Source organism: Agelaius tricolor, unplaced genomic scaffold, assembly GCF_023055355.1.
Source record: "Agelaius tricolor isolate 1412-34295 unplaced genomic scaffold, bAgeTri1.0.p SCAF_36, whole genome shotgun sequence".
NCBI lineage: Eukaryota > Metazoa > Chordata > Aves > Passeriformes > Icteridae > Agelaius > Agelaius tricolor.
In genome coordinates this window covers 4,236,746-4,255,866 of record NW_027269296.1, presented here as the reverse complement: position 1 = coordinate 4,255,866, position 19,121 = coordinate 4,236,746, and the positions used below count along the sequence as shown (strand labels likewise).

At 41.7% G+C, this 19,121-nt stretch overlaps 1 protein-coding gene across 1 annotated transcript; it reads left to right on the top strand.

Moving 5' to 3' along the window:
- Positions 1-241: 241 nt before the first annotated feature.
- RRAGC (Ras related GTP binding C) lies at positions 242-15,190 on the top strand. Its single transcript, XM_071453411.1, has 7 exons — positions 242-620; positions 4,015-4,218; positions 4,917-5,116; positions 5,982-6,096; positions 7,534-7,676; positions 8,833-8,981; positions 9,512-15,190. Exons 1-7 carry the CDS (start codon positions 354-356, stop codon positions 9,661-9,663), a joined length of 1,230 nt encoding a protein of 409 aa, XP_071309512.1. The 5' UTR covers positions 242-353; the 3' UTR covers positions 9,664-15,190.
- The last annotated feature ends 3,931 nt before the right edge of the window (positions 15,191-19,121 follow it).

Here is a 19,121-nt window from a genome sequence, read left to right as displayed (position 1 = left end):
ACTGCGCCCCTCCCGCTGCCCGGTGCCTTCGCTCCGCACCGAGCGCCGCCCGGTGCCGCCGCCCGGTGCCGCCGCCCGGTGCCGCCGCCCGGTGCCGCCGCCCGGTGCCGCCGCCCGGTGCCGCCGCCCGGTGCCGCCGCCCCGCCCCGCCGCTCACGTGCGGCAGCGCCGTCAGGTGACTCGGGTCGTCTGACCGGAGCCTTCCCAGCTCGCTCCCGGCCGAGCCAATCGGCGGCGCGCAGCCCGACAGCGGCCAATCGGGGCCGGGCTGGGCCGTGCCGGGCTGGGCCGGGCGAGCAGAGGAGGCCCCGGGACGGGCGCTGGCGGCTGCGGGGCGGCGGGCTCGGGCGGACATGGCGCTGCAGTTCGGCGGGGCGGGCGCGCCAGGCACAGCCGAGGAGCCGGCGTTGGTGGGGGGGAGCTTCGGGGCTGCGGACTCGTTCCCCAAGGACTTCGGCTACGGGGAGGAGGAGGAGGAGGCGGAGCTGGAGGGAGGCCCGGGGCCCGGTGGGCCCGGGGGCGGCGCGGGCGGGCCTGGCGGCGGCGCGGGCGGGGCGGACTCCAAGCCGCGGATTCTGCTCATGGGGCTGCGGCGCAGCGGGAAATCTTCCATCCAGAAGGTGAGGGGCAGCCGGCGGCTCCCCGCCCCTGCCTGCCGCGCTGCCTCTCCGGCGCCGAGCTGGTTCTCCCTGCCCCGCCGCTGTTCGGGCAATTTCTACTTTTTGTTGTGGGCCCGTGTGGCGAAGTTGGAGCGACGGGAGCCTCCTCCTTACAGACGTTTGCTTTCCAGAATGGACTCTGATCATCTGCCCTAGAGAGGAAGGTTGTGTAGCATAGGTTGTAGCCTTTGTATTTCTTCACTTTTAAGGCGTAAAAAGTGAAGACACTGGTGTGAAACTTATCATGAGGTGTTTTTTTACGTGGTTTAGGTGTGTGGCGTTTAGCTAGTGCTTCCATTTGGAAGACTTGAGCCGTTGTTTTGCCCTTTGATGCTTTGAGAGAGACTTCTGCTTTTGTGTGAGCAGAAAGAGCCTCTGGTTTCCTTTAGGGCGACTGAACGAGAGTCACTTGGCAAGGAGGAAATACAGCAGTTCCGGTGCCTTAGGTTTGCTGGTAGCTTTGTGAAGTCACTAGTGTTTCTTAATAAAAATAAGACAAAACTGGCTTTTCATTTGCCAGGTAGCTCACTAGAATTGTAGCAATCAGAACAATCCTTGTTCCTCAGTGCAAATTTTGTTTGCAGTCCTTCCTATGAACTTTGCATAAGTGATATTTTTATGGGAAGATATTACTGGTGCAATGCATAAGTCTCAGCTCTAGACTTAAGGGCCTCAAATTTGTTTCAGATGCAAGTGTGAAAACCGACAGAGATTTCTATAAAGTTTTTGTGCAGAGAAGCCTTTTTGGACATTGCAGTATAGAAGGTATGCATCTGCTTCTTTTAGCAATCTTCTGCAGGCTGCTTGGTGATCCAAGACTGCAGTAAACCAATGAGTTGTAAGCTGACTTCACCCTCTGTTAGTGAGAAATCTTTTCCATTGTGCTACGCTGAAATCCAGTGGCAGACTGGGCTGTTGTTGCTTTTTAGCCTTATCAGTTCCTCCCCATTATTTAGGTCAAATGCTCCCACTGTATGTGCAAATGTTCTGCTTTCACTGAAAGTCTTTTTCTAACTCTTTTAGTCATGTGAATGGTATTCGTTGTAGACTCTTATTAGAGATCTGATTGTATTATCCACTTTTGGAAAAACTGAACCCTAAAAGCTAGAGGAAGGCAGGAACTCCAGATTACAGACAGATTTCAAGACATTACAAGTCTCTTTATAGATGTAGCTTTTGGACTTTTTTATGGCAGTCTTCAATTCTTTGAGGGCCTATTCCAGTAATTGTATAGGAAAGGAATAGTGTCATATTGAATATGCAGTAAGAGGACATAGAATTTATCTGTTGCCAGTTACCAGTCTTACTTAGGAATTAGAAGCTGTGATTCTGGTACCTAGGAGCTCAAACTCTAATATCAGGAAATTTCTTATTAACAGTGTCCCTACTCTTAAATCTGTCTAGTTAAAAAATGGGCATAACCAGACCCAGCCCTTCTGTCTGGGCACCAGCTGTTGATCCCCTTGCCAGAAAATAGGGATATATGCAAGATAAACACTGTATTGGGGAAGCATTGGCTTTGTGATTATCTAGAAATTTCTGTGAAAAGCATGAATTATTAAATCATTTAATGCTTCTACTGAAGCAGTATTGACAGGAGATCTCTCCCAAAAAAGAGAACTGCAGTCCTGGGGAGGGACTCTTTTTTTCCCCTTTGGCCAATTGTTTTTTCCATACTGGTGTAACCTATTAATATTCAGTAGGAAATTGTAGGTAGATGTTGGGAATGCAGTGACTGTTTCAGTTCATAAGCAAATTTCTGTGCAGACTTGCATAACTGGAGTTACTGTACTGATGTAATAGGAAACTGGAAAGAGTTCAGGTGGAGAACAGCAATCTGATGAAATGTGCTATTTTGAGACAAAAAGGAGGTGACAGTGTTGCTTCCCAGAGACTTATCAGCTTTAAACTGAATTTACTAATTCTGTTCTACTCTTGTGGGAGATGCTGACTTCCAAAAGAAATGTTGATTTCAGAATACTTGAAAACTATGCTGCAAACCCTGAAGAATGCAGTACAGCTGCTGTTTTTCTAGAAGTGTTCTTACTTCTCCATACAAATGTCCTGCTGTTTAAAACCCCGTTTAGACCCTGGCCTCCTAAGATGTTTGTCCCAAGGAAATAAATTCTTGGCCTTAAAAATCTGGGCTGAAGTAATACTTTGAGCCTCACTCAACTGTACTAGGTGTGGAACTGTTTGTCTTGCAGTTTTTTGACAGTTTGTTGCATCAGGTTTCTAAGGGATGACTTCTGTAGCTGTCAGAAACACTTGAAGAAACCAAAATTACTAAGTTTGCAGTCCCTATTGTGAAGTTTTTAGATTTACCAAGTGCTGTATATGAAACTTCTTTAATTTTTGCAGTCCTAGTGTATATGAGTGCATTGTTTGGAGTAACTTTCACGTTGTCTGGTTGAGTTGCATTAGCACAGAGTTCTCTGTTGACACTGGCTGCTTTTGCTGCTTCTCTGCAAGCAAGGGCTAAAATCCCACTGGGGCTTTTTGAGTTCTGGCAATGAGTATGTTTATCATCCTGCAGCTAAACTGTTTTTGCCAACTGGTGTGAAATCCTTCATCCTTTCTTCAGTGAACTTTCACAGGAAGTTCCACCTACATATGAGGAATTGCTTATTTACAGTGTGGATGCCTGGGCCCTGGAGCAGGCTGCCCAGAGAGGGTGTGGAGCCACTCAGGAGCTGTGTGGATGCAATCCTGTGTCTCCTGCTCTGGGATGACCCTGCCTGAGCAGGGAGCTTGGATCACATAACCCCACTGTGCTCCCTTCAGCCTTACCCATGCTGTGATTCCCTGCTCAAAAGGAGTTGTTAGTAGATGGCAAACTACCTAACTCTTTGGATCTCTAAAACTGAGGTGTTATTTTTGCACTCTTCTCTTGTAGCTTAGGAACCATCCGATTATGTTGTGTTTTAACACTTGACACCAGACTAAAAAACAGAGTTTCCTTTAGGAATTTCTAAGACTGAAAGGAAAAGTATTAAAAGCTTGCAGTTATTTCATTAACTGGCTTTATGCCAGATCTGAATAGAACAGAATTTGAAAACACTATGCTAGCCTTGCAAGGAAAAAGAAAGAGTAACTTGGATGTATGTGTCTTCAGCCAGTAGGGTTATTTGTGAAAATGTTGCACTGTGTTTCAGTTGCTTGGTTCTTGTAAGGGGTAGGCAATTTCCTTGGCTGATGCAGGAAGCTGTCTATTTACCTGAACCTGTACATTTTAAAATGCTACAGATTTAGAAGCTGTACATTTTAGACTGGGTAAACCTATTTGTAGAATTCAAATCACAAATCTTTCACTAATAAGGTAAAATCTAGACTATTATTTGTGTTCTTTTCACAGGTGGTGTTTCACAAAATGTCTCCCAATGAGACTCTGTTCTTGGAAAGTACCAACAAAATCTACAAGGATGATATTTCCAACAGTTCATTTGTGAACTTCCAAATATGGGATTTCCCTGGACAGATGGACTTTTTTGATCCAACATTTGATTATGAGATGATCTTCAGAGGAACAGGTGCTCTAATATATGTTATTGATGCCCAGGTAAATACAAATCACAAGGAAGTTTTATTTTTACTTTTTCTGTGAAAGGAATGATCAAGAGGCCAGTAATTTATATTTTTAGATAAGTTCACAAGGCTTCTGCTGTGGATGAAGAGATACATTGGCAATCTGACTTGTGGTGTGTGGTTTTGTTCTGGTGAAGTGACTGGACATAGGCTGCTGGTGGAGAGAGTGGAAAAGGGCTCCTACTCTGAACTTACCTGTTCTGCAATAATAGGGAAAACCTGCTTGGATAGATGGTCTGAATTATCCCTTTTTTCTGCTCTGGAGTTCAATTAATAACACACAGTTCAATTAATAACAGCTCACTTCTGACCTCAGTTTCTAGTATTGGTGTACTGGGTATCTGGTAGCTTCTCATAACCCGAGGAATTTCAGCCTGGGAGGTTTCCTGGTTATTAGGACCATCTTGGGGATCTCCTGCCTTGTGCTGGAGTTGAGGTGTAACCAACCTTTTGTGTAGCTGAGCCTTGTATAGCTAATGAAAATTAATTGGCATAAAGAATCTAATCTGCTTGGATTTATGACACATCAAGGTACTCTATTGTCCCATACTCCTATTTAGTTACAGAAGTGAAGTATTTTGTCTTTGTGCTGAAGTATTTTGTCTTTGTGCAGAATGGAATAGTTATCAGGTGGCAACTTTGTCATTCATTCCTGCCAAAACTGATTTACAGGATGACTACATGGAAGCTTTAACAAGACTCCACATTACAGTTTCAAAAGCCTACAAGGTCAACCCAGAAATGAACTTTGAAGTTTTTATTCATAAAGTTGATGGTTTATCAGATGACCATAAAATAGAAACTCAGAGGGATATTCATCAGAGGGCTAATGATGATCTTACAGATGCTGGCCTTGAAAAACTTCACCTTAGGTGAGTTAAAGGCTCTGGCCTATGTGGTTCATGCTGTTGCTGATATGCATACAGATTAAAGGCTTTTAGATGTAAAATTGAACAACTGCAGCAAGGTCTGGGTAGTTCCTTACTGAGCCAACTTGTATAAAAAAGACACAGAACTGAATTTATGCCCAAGCCTCAGCTGTTAGGCTGACTGGAAAAGAAGCAGGCTACTGTATCAGATTCCAATCAAGATTTATCCCTGCTCAGTGATAATTGAAAGTTTCTCATCCAGTGTAACAGATTTGTAACAGATTTGTGCATGTGGGCTGGAGGGGCAGGGAAAGAGAGGGGAACCTCTCTGCTCTCTAGTCTTGGCTTGCACTGACTTTTCCCTGTGATTAGTGTGGCTGGTTCTGAAAGTTCAGTCTGTTACTTGAGATTTGGCTCACTTTTAAGGTATTTTCTACACACACCTTTAAAACAAGCTATCTTTTCTCTGCTTTTGTTGTTCTTTTGATTCTTGTGGAGCCAGTATCTCTCAATGTTAATGTGAAAAAAGTGGAAGGCCAGGACTGGGACTGGAAGAAATCTGATGAAGCATTTTTACACCTTTGTGATAAGCATTGTGTGGGAAAAGTGTGTTCTAACAATGTTCAAGTTTTTATCTTTGGTCTCCCATCTCTCAAGGGTGGGGAAAATCTGTTTCATGGGTACTGCAGCTGCTCAGAACTTTGATTCTTTGTGCAATGTCCAGACATATTTGTGGTAAAGGCATCCCAGGCAAAATAGCAGGCCTGAATGTTAGAAAATGTAACTTTAACATTTCTATTACAGTTCTGAAATACTCTTGAATCTTCTTTTTCTTTTTTTCTTTCTTTGCCCTCCCTCCTCATCTCAGCTTTTATTTGACCAGTATCTATGACCATTCAATATTTGAAGCCTTCAGTAAAGTGGTACAGAAGCTCATTCCACAGCTGCCAACCCTGGAAAATCTACTTAATATCTTCATATCAGTAAGTGTTCATCTAACAGAACTTGGAATGCAATACCCAGAATGGCAAAGCAAGTCCTTCTGCTAAGGATTGCTGGCTACATCTGCCCTTGAGAGATTTGGGTGGCACTTATGTAGGTGTCCTCTGGCAACCTGCTTTTCTATATTAAAAGCTCTTTACCAGCTGAATTGTACTGGTGTGTGCTTTGTGGGCTTTCTCTAAATATTGACAAAGGGTATTTTGCCTGGTTACAACAGCTGAGGGAGGTTTCCTGCCAGTAGGGTGTACTGATTTCTTTGCTAAGGCAATTAGTAGTTTAATGTACTGGCCAGAGACTGTTTTGATAATATGAACTTGGCCTCAGCCTTAGCTGTCTGTTTTACATGACTTGTGAGGCTTTTTGCCCTTATTCTTTAATATTTATGTTTCTTATGGAATTAGTCTCATAGCAATTTGCTGCTCTATACTTTCAATCAAATAAAGTATCACCCTAGAGACAAGACCAGCTCATTGAAGTTGTCTGTGAGGCTGCTGCAGGCATTTGGACAAGAAAGAAAAAAACATTTTTATCCAGGAGGAGCTGGACACTTAAACATGTCCCATATGCTACCAAATAATGCTTGTTTGGTAGAGGACTGTTTGTAATAACCTGGCCCAGTGGATAAAGGGTATGTTGGCCTTGCCCAGTGCCATGAGGATGTTTGAAAGATTGTTTGGATATCCTCAGGACACTGTCCTGGCTATTCAGACTAGCTAGGAAAAGATAAGGAATGCTTCTGGTGCATAAATAGAAAAGAAGCTTTGCCAGTAGTGTGTGTGTGATAAATTGAACCACAAAAGGCTTCTGAACTTTGTATGAGCACGTGCACTTTACCAAAGTGCTCAGGTACAAATGGCCTTGTGCTTTTCCATAGTCATCATGTGCTACTTTTCATGGGTTTTTAACTTCAGAAGCTGACTTAGTTGCTCTGCATGTTAAACTGCATGGCAAATGCTTCATGCAGAAACTGAACTCTCAAGATACTACAAGCATAAAATTTAAGAGTCAGCATACTGCTATGAAATATCTCATCTCAGCCCAGTCCCTTAGGAGGATGTGAATTCTGTCTCTTCTGGAGTTAATAGAAACACAGAAAAGGTAAATTGCTGAATATGGATTCTGGAAGCAGAGTAAAATGTAACCTTAATAATGATTAGTTAAATAATAAACTGAAAAGAATTGTAACAGAGTCCCCAGTTTTATTTTTGTCAGCTATGTATGTTGCTATGCACTATGGCAACAAGGGTATTGAATTTGTAAAGTAAATACTCTAAATCTTGGATCTGTCCTAAGGCTCTAAATTGCTTATATTTAAACCATCTTCTGCTACTAAGAATGTGAAAATGTATGAATTCTACTTGAGATTATAAAACTGTACTTATTTTAAAAATTAATCCAAATTCTTTCTCTTTCTGAAGAATTCAGGGATTGAAAAAGCTTTTCTCTTCGATGTAGTCAGCAAAATCTACATTGCAACAGACAGTTCTCCTGTGGACATGCAGTCATATGAGTTGTGCTGTGACATGATTGATGTAGTCATAGATGTCTCCTGTATATATGGGTAAGTGATGAATACTCTTAGGAAAAAAAAAGTCCTCAGAAGGTGTAGAAACACCTGTAGAAATAGGTTGCAAACTGTGCAATTGGTGCTGGCTTTGTCATGCAGCAAAATGCTGTCAGCTGGTCTTCAGAGCATATTGGTTCTGTGATTAACTAAAATAAATCCAAATTATTTGGCAGCATTTGTACTTGGTTTGTTTCCCTCCATTGGTGGCCCTAGAGAGCTGTCTGACATTTGTGGAAATCGTGTTTGATATAAAATCTGAATATTGCTGTGCCTGGTTTGGCATGGTGGAGCAGGTACATAAATACCTGCAAATAACTGGGGTCAATAGCATGCCATGAGTGTAACTTGCAGTGACATTGTTTTGAGACTTGCTGCAGTCTGAACAGAGTAACATTTGCAAGATCAACTCATCTGCTGCTGACTTTCTGTGAGGGATGCATCCAGTGCTGATATCTCCCAATTTACAGCAGAATTATACTTCCCACTGGACTTGAGAAGTGGTCCTGAAGAAGTGATAACTTATCTTAGAACTGTAGCCTGGAAAATGCAGTGCTACCAAGAAAATACCACAGCATTTCATGGTCTGTCTCCTGATGGGTTGATCCAGGCTTGTGTAACTCTTTGATTTGGGGTTTTTTTCAGGAGTGCTTAGAAGTAACTTGCAATACATCATTTGCTTCTATAGTAATTTAACTAACACTAATGACTTGAAGCTAGAAAACAGCATGCTCATCTTTTCTTGGAAATGCAGGCTGGTGTAGCTTAGGACCAAAAGTGTCCTGCTCCATGTTGCATCCTGTGCCCCAGCCTCACAAAGGAAGCTTTGAATTCATTTACCAGAAGTAATTTCACTGAGCTGTCACTCCAAGCATCAAAAGAATGCATGCTGGTAGCTTGCTCTTAACTGCTCATTTGTGATATCAGTATCTGATGAAGGCCTCTGCCCTGTCTGGATCTGGCTTTCCTGAGAAACTGAAGGTCTGGTAATGGTTTTACTCCCTGGTAGTATTGAGACCTGCATTGCAGGTTCTCCATTTGCTTAGTTCAGTATGAGTAATATTCTTCTAACTGCATTTAACAGCTCTTTGTCTTGGAGGTTACATGTGCATGCCTGTTAGATTCTGCCTTGGGTTAACTTGTTCTTTTTTAGGTTAAAAGAAGATGGCACTGGAAGTGCTTATGATAAAGAGTCAATGGCAATTATCAAGCTCAATAACACAACAGTCCTGTACTTAAAGGAAGTAACAAAGTTTTTGGCATTAGTTTGCATTCTTAGAGAAGAGAGTTTTGAGCGCAAAGGTAAGAACTTCCCTGCCACTGAACAGCCTTTATCTAATATTTTTTATCAGCTGTAAAATATACTAATATGACTTTACAAATCACCTTGATTTTTGTGTGACTAAATTTGCATAGTTTCTTATGGGAGGGGATATTTATTTTTTGGAGATAGATATAATGAAGTCGTATTTTTAAATTTGTGAATCATCTCTTTAATCACTGTCCTCCTGCCAAAATGATTTGTGTAGCTAACAGGAGCTCTGTTCTACCATCTGTTCTAGTGGGATCAGTGGTGTGGAGCAATGGGCCCCTTACCTACTCTTTGATAATGAATATACACCTTGCATTCCAAATTAGTACCTTTTCTTTTTTTCAAAAAACTGAGACAGTCCAAATAAATACTACCATCAGTAAAACTTAGTTAAATCTTCTAAGTCCAAATTTATACTAAATAAGTAGCAAAATACCTATTGGTTAGATTTGATATTGATTTTGAAGCTCTGTTTCTATAAATCTGCCAATCTGAGCCCAGTTTTCCCTCTCCTTGCCAGGTTTGATAGACTACAATTTCCATTGCTTCCGCAAAGCCATCCATGAAGTTTTTGAAGTAGGTGTTGCCTCCCACAGGATCTGCAACCATCAATCAAGCACCTCAAATATGAAAGCAGTGACTCACAATGGCACACCTAGGAATGCAGTCTAGAGGAAAGCTAAAGACCTTGGGTAGACTTGTCAGCTCTTCACTCCAAAGTTTTGTGGAACAAGAGAAGAGTAGTCTGAAAGCCTGAAGTATGTTTCAGAGGAGAGTGGTCCTAACTGTGGAACAGCAGATTGTAACTCATGTTGGGCAACTGAAACTACTGTGAAAACACTTGGAGGCCAGTGGAGTTAGAAATGCCAGTTTGAAATCAGCTGTATTGCAAATGCAGTAGGTTTTCAGTTTGGAGTCTTCTTTTAACAGTCTGTGTCTGACTGATTGCCTGGTCAAAACTTACAAACAATTGAGTTGGGTTTTGTGTGAAACACTGAACAGTCACTTGCTTAACTTTTTAATTTTTTTTAAATTAATCTGTAGAATATCCTCTTTTGCTTCAGTTTACCTCCTGTCATGCAAAAACAAAATTGGTGTTATTAAGGCTTGTGAAACTCAAGCTTTTTGCTTGCTGAGGCTGGTCTCAAATCATTCCATTAAGTAGTTCTTGTTCTTGCTGGTGTGCTCATAGTTCTCATGAATTCTGTGCTTGTTAAGTGGATGCAAGATAGAGAGCTCTGTTCTAGTGATCATGTGTTTGTTTAGAGAACTGACCTGGAGCTTCATTTTAAGAGATAGTGATACTTTGCTTTCAGACCACACTTCTTGGTATGTCCCCTTTGATGGAAGGGAAGGATTAAAATCAGAAATAAACTACCTGCTCTCTTTTGCAAAAACATGGATGTCATAAATCTGTGTGATTAATCCCATTCATGAAACAACTGCATGGCTAACTAAACTGAAATGTCTGCCATCTGTTGGAACAAAGCAGCCACTTTCAGCTATTCCCAAGCAAAGAAATTACAAAGTTACTGACTTTTAATGGTGGATCTTTCTCCACTCTCTGACTGATAATCAAGACAATTCCTAGCAAAATGTCTGAGGGTGTTACCTGTGCATGGCAATTAAGTTCACTGTGCCATAATTTACTAATAGTACTGGACTTTGAAGGTACATTGATTCTGTACTATGACAAACACCCTCCTGTTTGTCGCTGTGCAATCTGACTAAAATAGTGGTTTTTCTGATTTTGTGAATTCTGCTGACTTTCATACTATGGGCAGTATATGTGAATTCTTTAATTTATTGGTATTAGTACTGCAGATGTCATTCTGTGCACCAGCCTTGCTGTGCAGGAGGCTCAGCCACTGGCCCATAAAGACCTTGCCTCCTTTTACATGTCCCTATGTGTGTATTGGTGTTGCAAAGCCATTGGACCAACTATACAAGTCCCACTATAAAAGTTTCTGCAAGAAGAACTAATGGAAGTGATTTCTGCAGCTGGTGTATTTATGTGGTCAGAAGAAATAACCATGGGACTGCTTCTGTGCTTATAGGATGAACTTCCACTGATATATGTAAAAATGAATATACATGCATTAACATTGGGGTGTATGCACATACTGTGTAAATGTTTGTTTTTTTTTTTTTACAGCAGGAAACTGGAATTCAAGTGCTCTAGGTCTGTTCTCTTAAATCTAGGCCGAGCCCCTTTCTGCTAATGGAACTGCAGAGCTTTTTTGAGGGAGTGCAGCGGGCTCTTAAGATTGGGTTTTGTAGTTTGCAAGCACTATCACAGTTCAGATTCTGAAGGTAAGAGGGGAAGTAATTGGCAAAATAACAGGAAGAAAGAATCCCCATTTGTGCAGTGGGTTTTCCATGTTCTAAGTACATGCATATGTTCTCTTTCTTTTCACCCACTACAGGATTTTGTGCTAATAAAATGAAAAAAAAAAAAAAAAGGTCAAACTGCAACACTATTGTTTCTGCTTGTCTTTATGGACAGAAGTCTGTAAAGGCCTATGTGTTTAAGCAAACTTTTAAAAGCAATGTTATCTTTATGGTATACTTAAAAAAAGATAAATACTACATTCCCATTTAGTCAGCCTTAGCTTTCATTTTAATTAAAAACTGTCTCAGAACTAAGCTCTGAAAGTTAAATTTGTTGAAAGTTAAATTTAAAAGGAGTACAGTATGTCTTTAGTTTACTGAACTAAGATGCTGTTATACAAGGAGAGTGTCAATAACCTGTTGCTGCTTTAGTGAGTTTTTGGCTTCTGAAAGCCAAGGGAGGAGGAAGGATAGGAATTAGGCTTTATTTTCTTCCTTGTGCAGGAACTTGTCTCTCCTTCCTGTGCTGGCCTGCTGCAGGGACAGATGCTATTAGAGAAAAGGAAAGGCAGTATCACAATATCTCCAATAAAAGTACTGAACTTGCAGAGGAAACCATCAATTGAAGCTTCAATTTTCTGCCTTTTTTTCCCCCTTTTTCCTCCTCTGCACCTGTAGTGGTGTGCATGTTTTTCAATCTTGTTTTGTAAACAACTGGGGAGCTGTGCTTTTAAGGAGAAGAATGGTGCTGACAGGAGAGGGCTGAGAGAAGGAATAAAATTTCTTTCTGTTGAAGAATAAAGCAATCCCTTGCAAGGTATTTTTCAAAGCTTTGCATTATTGGGCACTGGGGTATTGCTGATGTCTGGCTGAATCTCCCGTTGGCAGTGATGGCAGCTGTAGCACAGGAGAGGGATGGAGGGAAAGGCCAGGCCCTGGAATAGGGGCAGAGCAATCAAAGGTGATATCAGTGCTATTCTAAGGTGTAACACTGCTACCCTTTGGCTGTTAGACAGACCCAAAAACCCAAAAACCCCTCCTCACTGCATCTCCTGCTCTGTATCTCATGGATAGCTGCCGTCCTGTTGGGGAAGATGAAACAGGAAAGCCTTATAAATATGATTGCCTGGCAAAAGATTTTGAGAATATGGAAACTCTAAGTGAGATTGAAATGAAAGCAAGCTTTGAGATCCCTGAGTTCCTGAACAACTGGAAAACAATGGCATGGCCAGCTGAAGGTGATCCCCTTTGGATCAAACAATCCCCTCTGCTTGCAGACAGGCCCAAGGCTCGGAGCAGACCCTGCCAGCTTGGCAGAAGGGGCCCAAAGAGGAGTTTTTAGGGTTTAAAAGGTAACACAGTATGGTCGTGTTATTGGTATGCTAAATTTACATAAATTTACATACAGCCTATTAGAATAGGCTTTACATTATATGGTAATGTAAATCCTATTCTAATAGGCTGTATGTAAATGCTGTAGGATTTGTATCTTGTAGTAGATTGGTTAGTGAGAATTAGAATATTCAGCACAGAAGAAGATTCATGGTATTGTAACGGGAACCTCGCTCTCGCTTTTTTTTCTTTGCTCACTCGGGCTCCTCTTTGGGGCTCCTCTTTGGGCCTGCTCTGAGCTGTGCCTGGCAGCTCCCAGCAGGGCCCTTCACCCAGGCCCTTTGCAATAAACCCCAAGTTCCAGCCCTGGCTGCAGAGATCTCTGCTCTCCGTCCATCCTGACCATCCCACCCCTATTGCTCCTGCACTGTCCGGCACGGAGTGTGGGGCAGCCCCGCTCCCCTGGCAGCGCCTCCGCTCCGGAGCGGCCCGGGCGCCTCAGCCCGGCCTCTGCCGCTGCTGCGCGGGCTCGGGGCGGGCCCAGCCCCGGCCGCCCTCGGCCGCCCCTCGCCCGCGGTGGAGCGCCCACGGCAGCTGCAGAGACCGAGAGCAGAGACCGAGAGCAGAGACCGAGACCGGGGCCGCCCCGCCTGGCCCGGGCCGTGCGCGGTGCTGGGAGCTGCCGGACAGACAGACAGACGGACGGACGCCTGTGCATGCGCGGTGTTTTCTCATTTAGGGAGGATTTTTGTTCCCTTCGGTGCGGAAGTGCCTATAAGACTCCACAACAGGCGCCTGTGTGAGCGTGGTCTTCTCTCATTTAGGAAGTATGTTGAGTTCCCCTTGGGGCGGAATAGCGAGACGCCTGTGTGTGCGTGGTTTTTCTCATTTAGGAAAATATTTTGAGTTTCCTTTTGGTGCGAAATAGCGGGACGCCTGTAAGACTCCACAACAGACGCCTGTGTGTGCGTGGTCTTTTCTCATTTAGGAAATATTTTGAGTTCCCTTCGGTGCCGAATAATGGGACGCCTGTGTGTGCGTGGTTTTTATCATTTAGGGAAGATTTGTGTTCCCTTTGGTGCAGAATAGCGGGGACGCCTGTAAGACTCCGCAACAGACGCCTGTGTGTGCGTGGTTTTTCTCATTTAGGGAAGATTTTTTTTGTCCCTTTCGGTACAGAATAGCGGGTTTGAGTTTTGGGCTTGGAGCAGCCGCTCGCTGTAGACGGCGCTCTGGTAACGCGTCTGCAGGAAGGCTTTAAAAAATGTGATTCCACTGACCCCTGCTGCTGTGCATGTGGCCATCTTCTCCCTTCCTTTCCTTTCCTTGCTATTCTCTGCCCTCCCAGCAGAGTTTTTTACCCCGAAAAGTTGTGGAAACCGTAGCAGGAGAAACGTAGCCTTTAAAAAAGGAGTTCTAGAGGTGCCTTTTCTGAATGCTGTTATAAATGCAAGCCTCCTGCTCTGTCTGTATGAACAAGGTGGAAGCTGCACTTGAAGGGACACTAATTAAGTTTGCTTATGACACTAAATTTGGAGGAGATGTCAATTCCCTCGAAGGGAGAGGCCCTGCGGCGAGACCGTGACAAATTAGAGGGTGGGGCAATCACCGACTGTGTGAAAGGCAACAAAGTGTTGGATTTGGCAGCTGCGAACGCACCCCGGAGCTCCGGACAGGCTGGGGAACGAGAGGCGGAAGGGCGTCATGGAAAGTGAAAGCTGCTGCCTCATAAAATATGGTTTACTCTGTAATTACCTAACAAAATGTGTTTAAAACCTTTTACTCTATGAGATAAAGATTAAGGGAATGATGTTAATTCCCTGCTTTTATGTCACTTAGGGGCCAATAAATGAGAAGCTATTGCAGTCTGTCCACATTTTGCTTGACTTTGATTTTTCCAATCAAGTGTCCATTGTTGATATTGTGCCCATCCCTCTCTCACACCATCAATCTCCCCACCCCCAGACATCTTTTGGGCTCCTAACTGATTATTCTTTATCTGAAATCTGTCAGAGAAAGTCAAAGAGGAAATATGTTGGAATACCAAGTAATATTAAACCGCCTGGTGGATAAAAGTGTTGGGGATCCATTTAATTATTTTTGGCTTGCAGTGAGTGAATTGGTTATTCAGTGCTCCCCTGTGATCTAAAGATAGATAGTTTATCTTTCATGCCCTCTAGATGGCTGTCTTGTTCTCTTTGAAAGAATATTACACAGTCTGATAGAGCTGTAAGGCAGAAAGTTTATCTAATTAGTCTCAGTTTTTACATGTTTGTGTATTTGCAATGTACTTTAACGTTTATGAACAGAAATGATATGTGACTTGAAAACCTTCTGTGAACCACTGTCAGCTGACATATCTTCTGTTTCTGGGCAGGAGGTGGATAAGTACTAACTTGTTTCAGAGAACTGAAAGTATTTCCTAATAAACTTTCCATTGTATCAAAAAGCTGCTAACTTATTGCACAAGAAAACTTTTGTAAATGATAATATAATTGCCAAAAAACAGCTTAATAAAGCCACATCTTCAATCATCCATCAGCAGTCTGGAGTTAAAACTTCCTGAGGTTTTCAGTCTTCCTTGTTAAAAAAAAAACCCTAAAATTTTTGGTTCTTGAAGTCCCTCATTTATTTTGTTAAATGTAAATTTTGTTAAATTTTGTCTTCAGACGGTGAGTGCTGATAGGTGGCACATCTATAGCAGGTGTCCTCATCCAGTGTTCATTGGATAGTATCCCATCCAAGCAGGCATTTTAACACAAACATAGCAGCTATTTCACCACTATGTCTAAGCTTAATTAACAACAGAAATAAAAACGATATCTCTATAACAAAGTTACTTTAACACCACACATATGGAATCCATTTTAATATTAGCGAAAAGCCAATATTACAATATGTATCTATATTATGTTATCTGTATAATATCTATATTATAATAGGTATCTATATTATATCTATATTATAATATGTATCTATACATATAGATATATATACACTATACACTATATATACTATATATATTATATGTATATTATAATATGTATCTATACAATATGTATATTATAATATGTATCTATACCATAATATATATACTATCTATACTATCTATACTATCTATATATATATATATAATATATGTTATATATGTTATATATATATGTTATATCTATATTATAATATGTATCTATATTATAATATATATACATACATATCTATACTATCTATACTATCTATACTATCTATACTATCTATATATTATAGATATTATATCTATATTATAATATGTATCTATAACAGAATTAACGCTCTGTTGGAGGGGTGGGGAGCGGGTCAGGGTCCCGGGGTTCCCCCGAGCAGACCGTGAGGGTCCCTCCCGGTGGGATCGGACCGTGAGGGTCCCTCCCGATGGGATCGGTGCTAACGAGGTCCCAGCTCTCGGCTGCTCTGAGCGAAGCCTCAGCCAAAGGAGAAGCGGCCAAGGACGGAGCTCAGCGGCGGCGGCGGCAGCGAATTCTGGGCTCGGCAGCACCGGCGCTGCCTCCTCTGCCCCGGCTGCGAGGGGAGAGCGAAGGGAATCGAGCCCGGCCCCTCAGGGCCAGCCTGGATCCTCAGGATCTCTGCCCTTTCTATCCAAAATCCCTCAGGATCTCTGCCCTTCCCAGCCAAAATCCCTCGGGATCTCTGCCCTTCCCTAAATCCCTCAGGATCTCTGCCTTTCCCAGCCTAAATCCCTCAAGATCTCTGCCCTTCCCAGCCTAAATCCCTCGGGATCTCTGCCCTTTCTATCCAAAATCCCTCGGGATCTCTGCCCTTTCTATCCAAAATCCCTCAGGATCTCTGCCCTTCCCAGCCAAAATCCCTCAGGATCTCTGCCCTTTCTATCCAAAATCCCTCAGGATCTCTGCCTTTCCTAAAATCTTCCCAGGATCTCTGCCCTTCCCTGAATCCCTCGGGATCTCTGCCCTTCCTAAAATCCCACAGGATCTTTGCACTTCCCAAAATTCCTCCAGCTCTCTGCACTGCCCAAAATCTCTCAGGATCTTTGCCCTTCCCAGCCTAAATCCCTCGGGATCTCTGCCCTTTCTATCCAAAATCCCTCAGGATCTCTGCACTTTCCAGCCAGAATCACTTGAGATCTCTGCCCTTCCTAAAATCCCTCAGGATCTCTGCCCTTCCCAGCCTGAATCCCTCGGGATCTCTGCCCTTCCCTGAATCCCTCGGGATCTCTGGCTTCCAAAATCCCTCAGGATCTTTGCCCTTCCTAAAATCCCCCGGGATGTCGCCCTTCCCAAAAGCCCCCAAGCTAGGAGATGTCTCCAGCTGCACCCTCCCCTCACCTTGGCCACTTCTCTTCAGTATCCTCATCTCCATCTGTCCTAGGCTGACTATATGGCACTTTTATCCCTAATTGTTTTAGGCAACAAATGGAAGATTTATTGAAATTCCCTGAGAGAAAGGGAATTCAGGGAACCTTGAAATTCCCTGAGAAATTCCCTGAGAGAAAGAAAGGAAAAAAAAAAAAAAAGAAAAAATCCTAACCTCTAACACCAATGAAGACATTTGCTTCTCACTGTGTTTCTTTTGCTCCTAAATGACTTTATGTATATATTTTTTCCTGCTTCTGAACTATCGAAAATGGAATTTTCTCACTGGACAGGAAGTGCCCTCCTCTTGACAGCATTGATCTTAGGGTGTTCAGAAACTACTCCTAGTTAATTGCTGTTAAAGACAATTGATAAGGGATGATAACTTAGCCGATTGAGCATTGATTAAAATAATTGCTTTCTGGAAAAGACTCCCTTATAATTTAATGCTTCTGAAGGGGAGATCATGAGATTATGAAACATCCTTCTGCTGCCACAAAGAATGATGTCAGTTTTCATAAGTAACAATTAGCACAGTGATAGCAACTTTAGGTTAGGAAGTGACTGCTTTGATCTGCCTCTCCTGCATACAGAATCACAGAATGGACTAGGTAGGAAAACACAGTTGGTTGGTCACTTCAGTTAAAAAAATCAGAAGTCAAATAAGAGTCTTTTGAGGTTAAGAAAAAAAATCACAATGATTATATTTGACTTCATTAAATTATTAGTTTATATAGAATTTTCAAGTCTTCCTAATTTAAATATATTTCTAATGGAGTAGAGGTCTTGGTAATTTTATTAAAAAAGCTTCAAAACCTGCATTGACTTTCAGAAATGCTTGATCATCTGAGCAGTTTATCATAAAAGAAAATAAATCAGAAAACTGAAGGAGCAGGAGAAAGTTTAAGGTTTATTTAAGGTTTATTCTTTGAGCAGTGGTGTTTGAAGAGAGGATGATCCCTCAAATATGTCAAAAGTAAATGAATGTAAGAGTTGTTGGAGGAGGTCTTGTCTTTGGAAAAGATGCTTTCAACACAAAAAAAAAAGGTGATTTTATTTACTTTTGTGTCTGCAGCAAAGTCCTTCCATCAAAAGCTGGGCAATCATTTTCCTCTGTGTTCCTGTTGCTGTTTTTTCTGAGAGTCCCTTTTGCAGAATATACTTGTTTAAAATGCCAAGACCATATCATTTTCTCAAAACTTAATTGAAAATACCATAAGGACAGTGTAAATTTTAGTGAAACTCTGAATATCATGGTCCAGCTCTGCACCTTTCAGACCAACATTCTCTCACAGATTTGGGAAGACTTACCAAGCTGATCACATCTTTTCCAGTTTTTGCTTTATTCTTTCCTTTTAATCCTGTACAGGAGCTGCTATGTGTAACTCTTGATAAAATAGGAAAAGTTTACTGCAATTTTATTGAAGTTCCCACCTTTTACTCTCTCTGAATTTCCTTTTTAATATCTGATATTGGAATGATAAAGTGTATATATATATATATATACACACATATATATACACACACACACACACACATATATATATTATATACACACTCTTACATATAAATATATAAATATATAAATATATAAATATATAAACATATAAACATATAAATATATAAATATATAAATATATAAATATACACATATATACATATATAAATATATACATATATGCATATGTAAATATATAAATCTATAAATATACAAATATATAAATATATAAATATATAGCTCTGTAGAAGATTGGTATAGCTCCTCTTTCAGTTTAGTTTTAAACATGTAGATGGCATATCTGTAAGGCAACTTCAGGATTTCTCATGTGATAGTCTAGTCATGTTATCCATTTACTGTCTGCTCTAAAATCACTTCTTATTTCCTGAATTTACTTGGGGATCAGTCAATCAGAACTATATGTGCATATTCTAAATATTTCATTTTTTTATTATCACGCTTCCTCTCTAGAGAAGTAATTATGAAGTGTGCTGGCACTCAAGTAAATCTAGATCTTATGTAAAGAGCATTAAAATAACAAGAGGTTTCTAATTACATGAAGAACGAACAGAGAAAATAGTATCATCACATGACACTGCATG

What these genes read in the sequence shown, in the direction of transcription:
- RRAGC (XM_071453411.1), top strand. Translation starts at nt 354, where the DNA reads ATGGCGCTGCAGTTCGGCGGGGCGGGCGCGCCAGGCACAGCCGAGGAG. An exon ending in TATATGTTATTGATGCCCAG is followed by an intron (nt 4,219 to 4,916) that starts GTAAATACAAAT and finishes ACTGATTTACAG; the next exon opens with GATGACTACATGGAAGCTTT. An exon ending in GATGTCTCCTGTATATATGG is followed by an intron (nt 7,677 to 8,832) that starts GTAAGTGATGAA and finishes GTTCTTTTTTAG; the next exon opens with GTTAAAAGAAGATGGCACTG.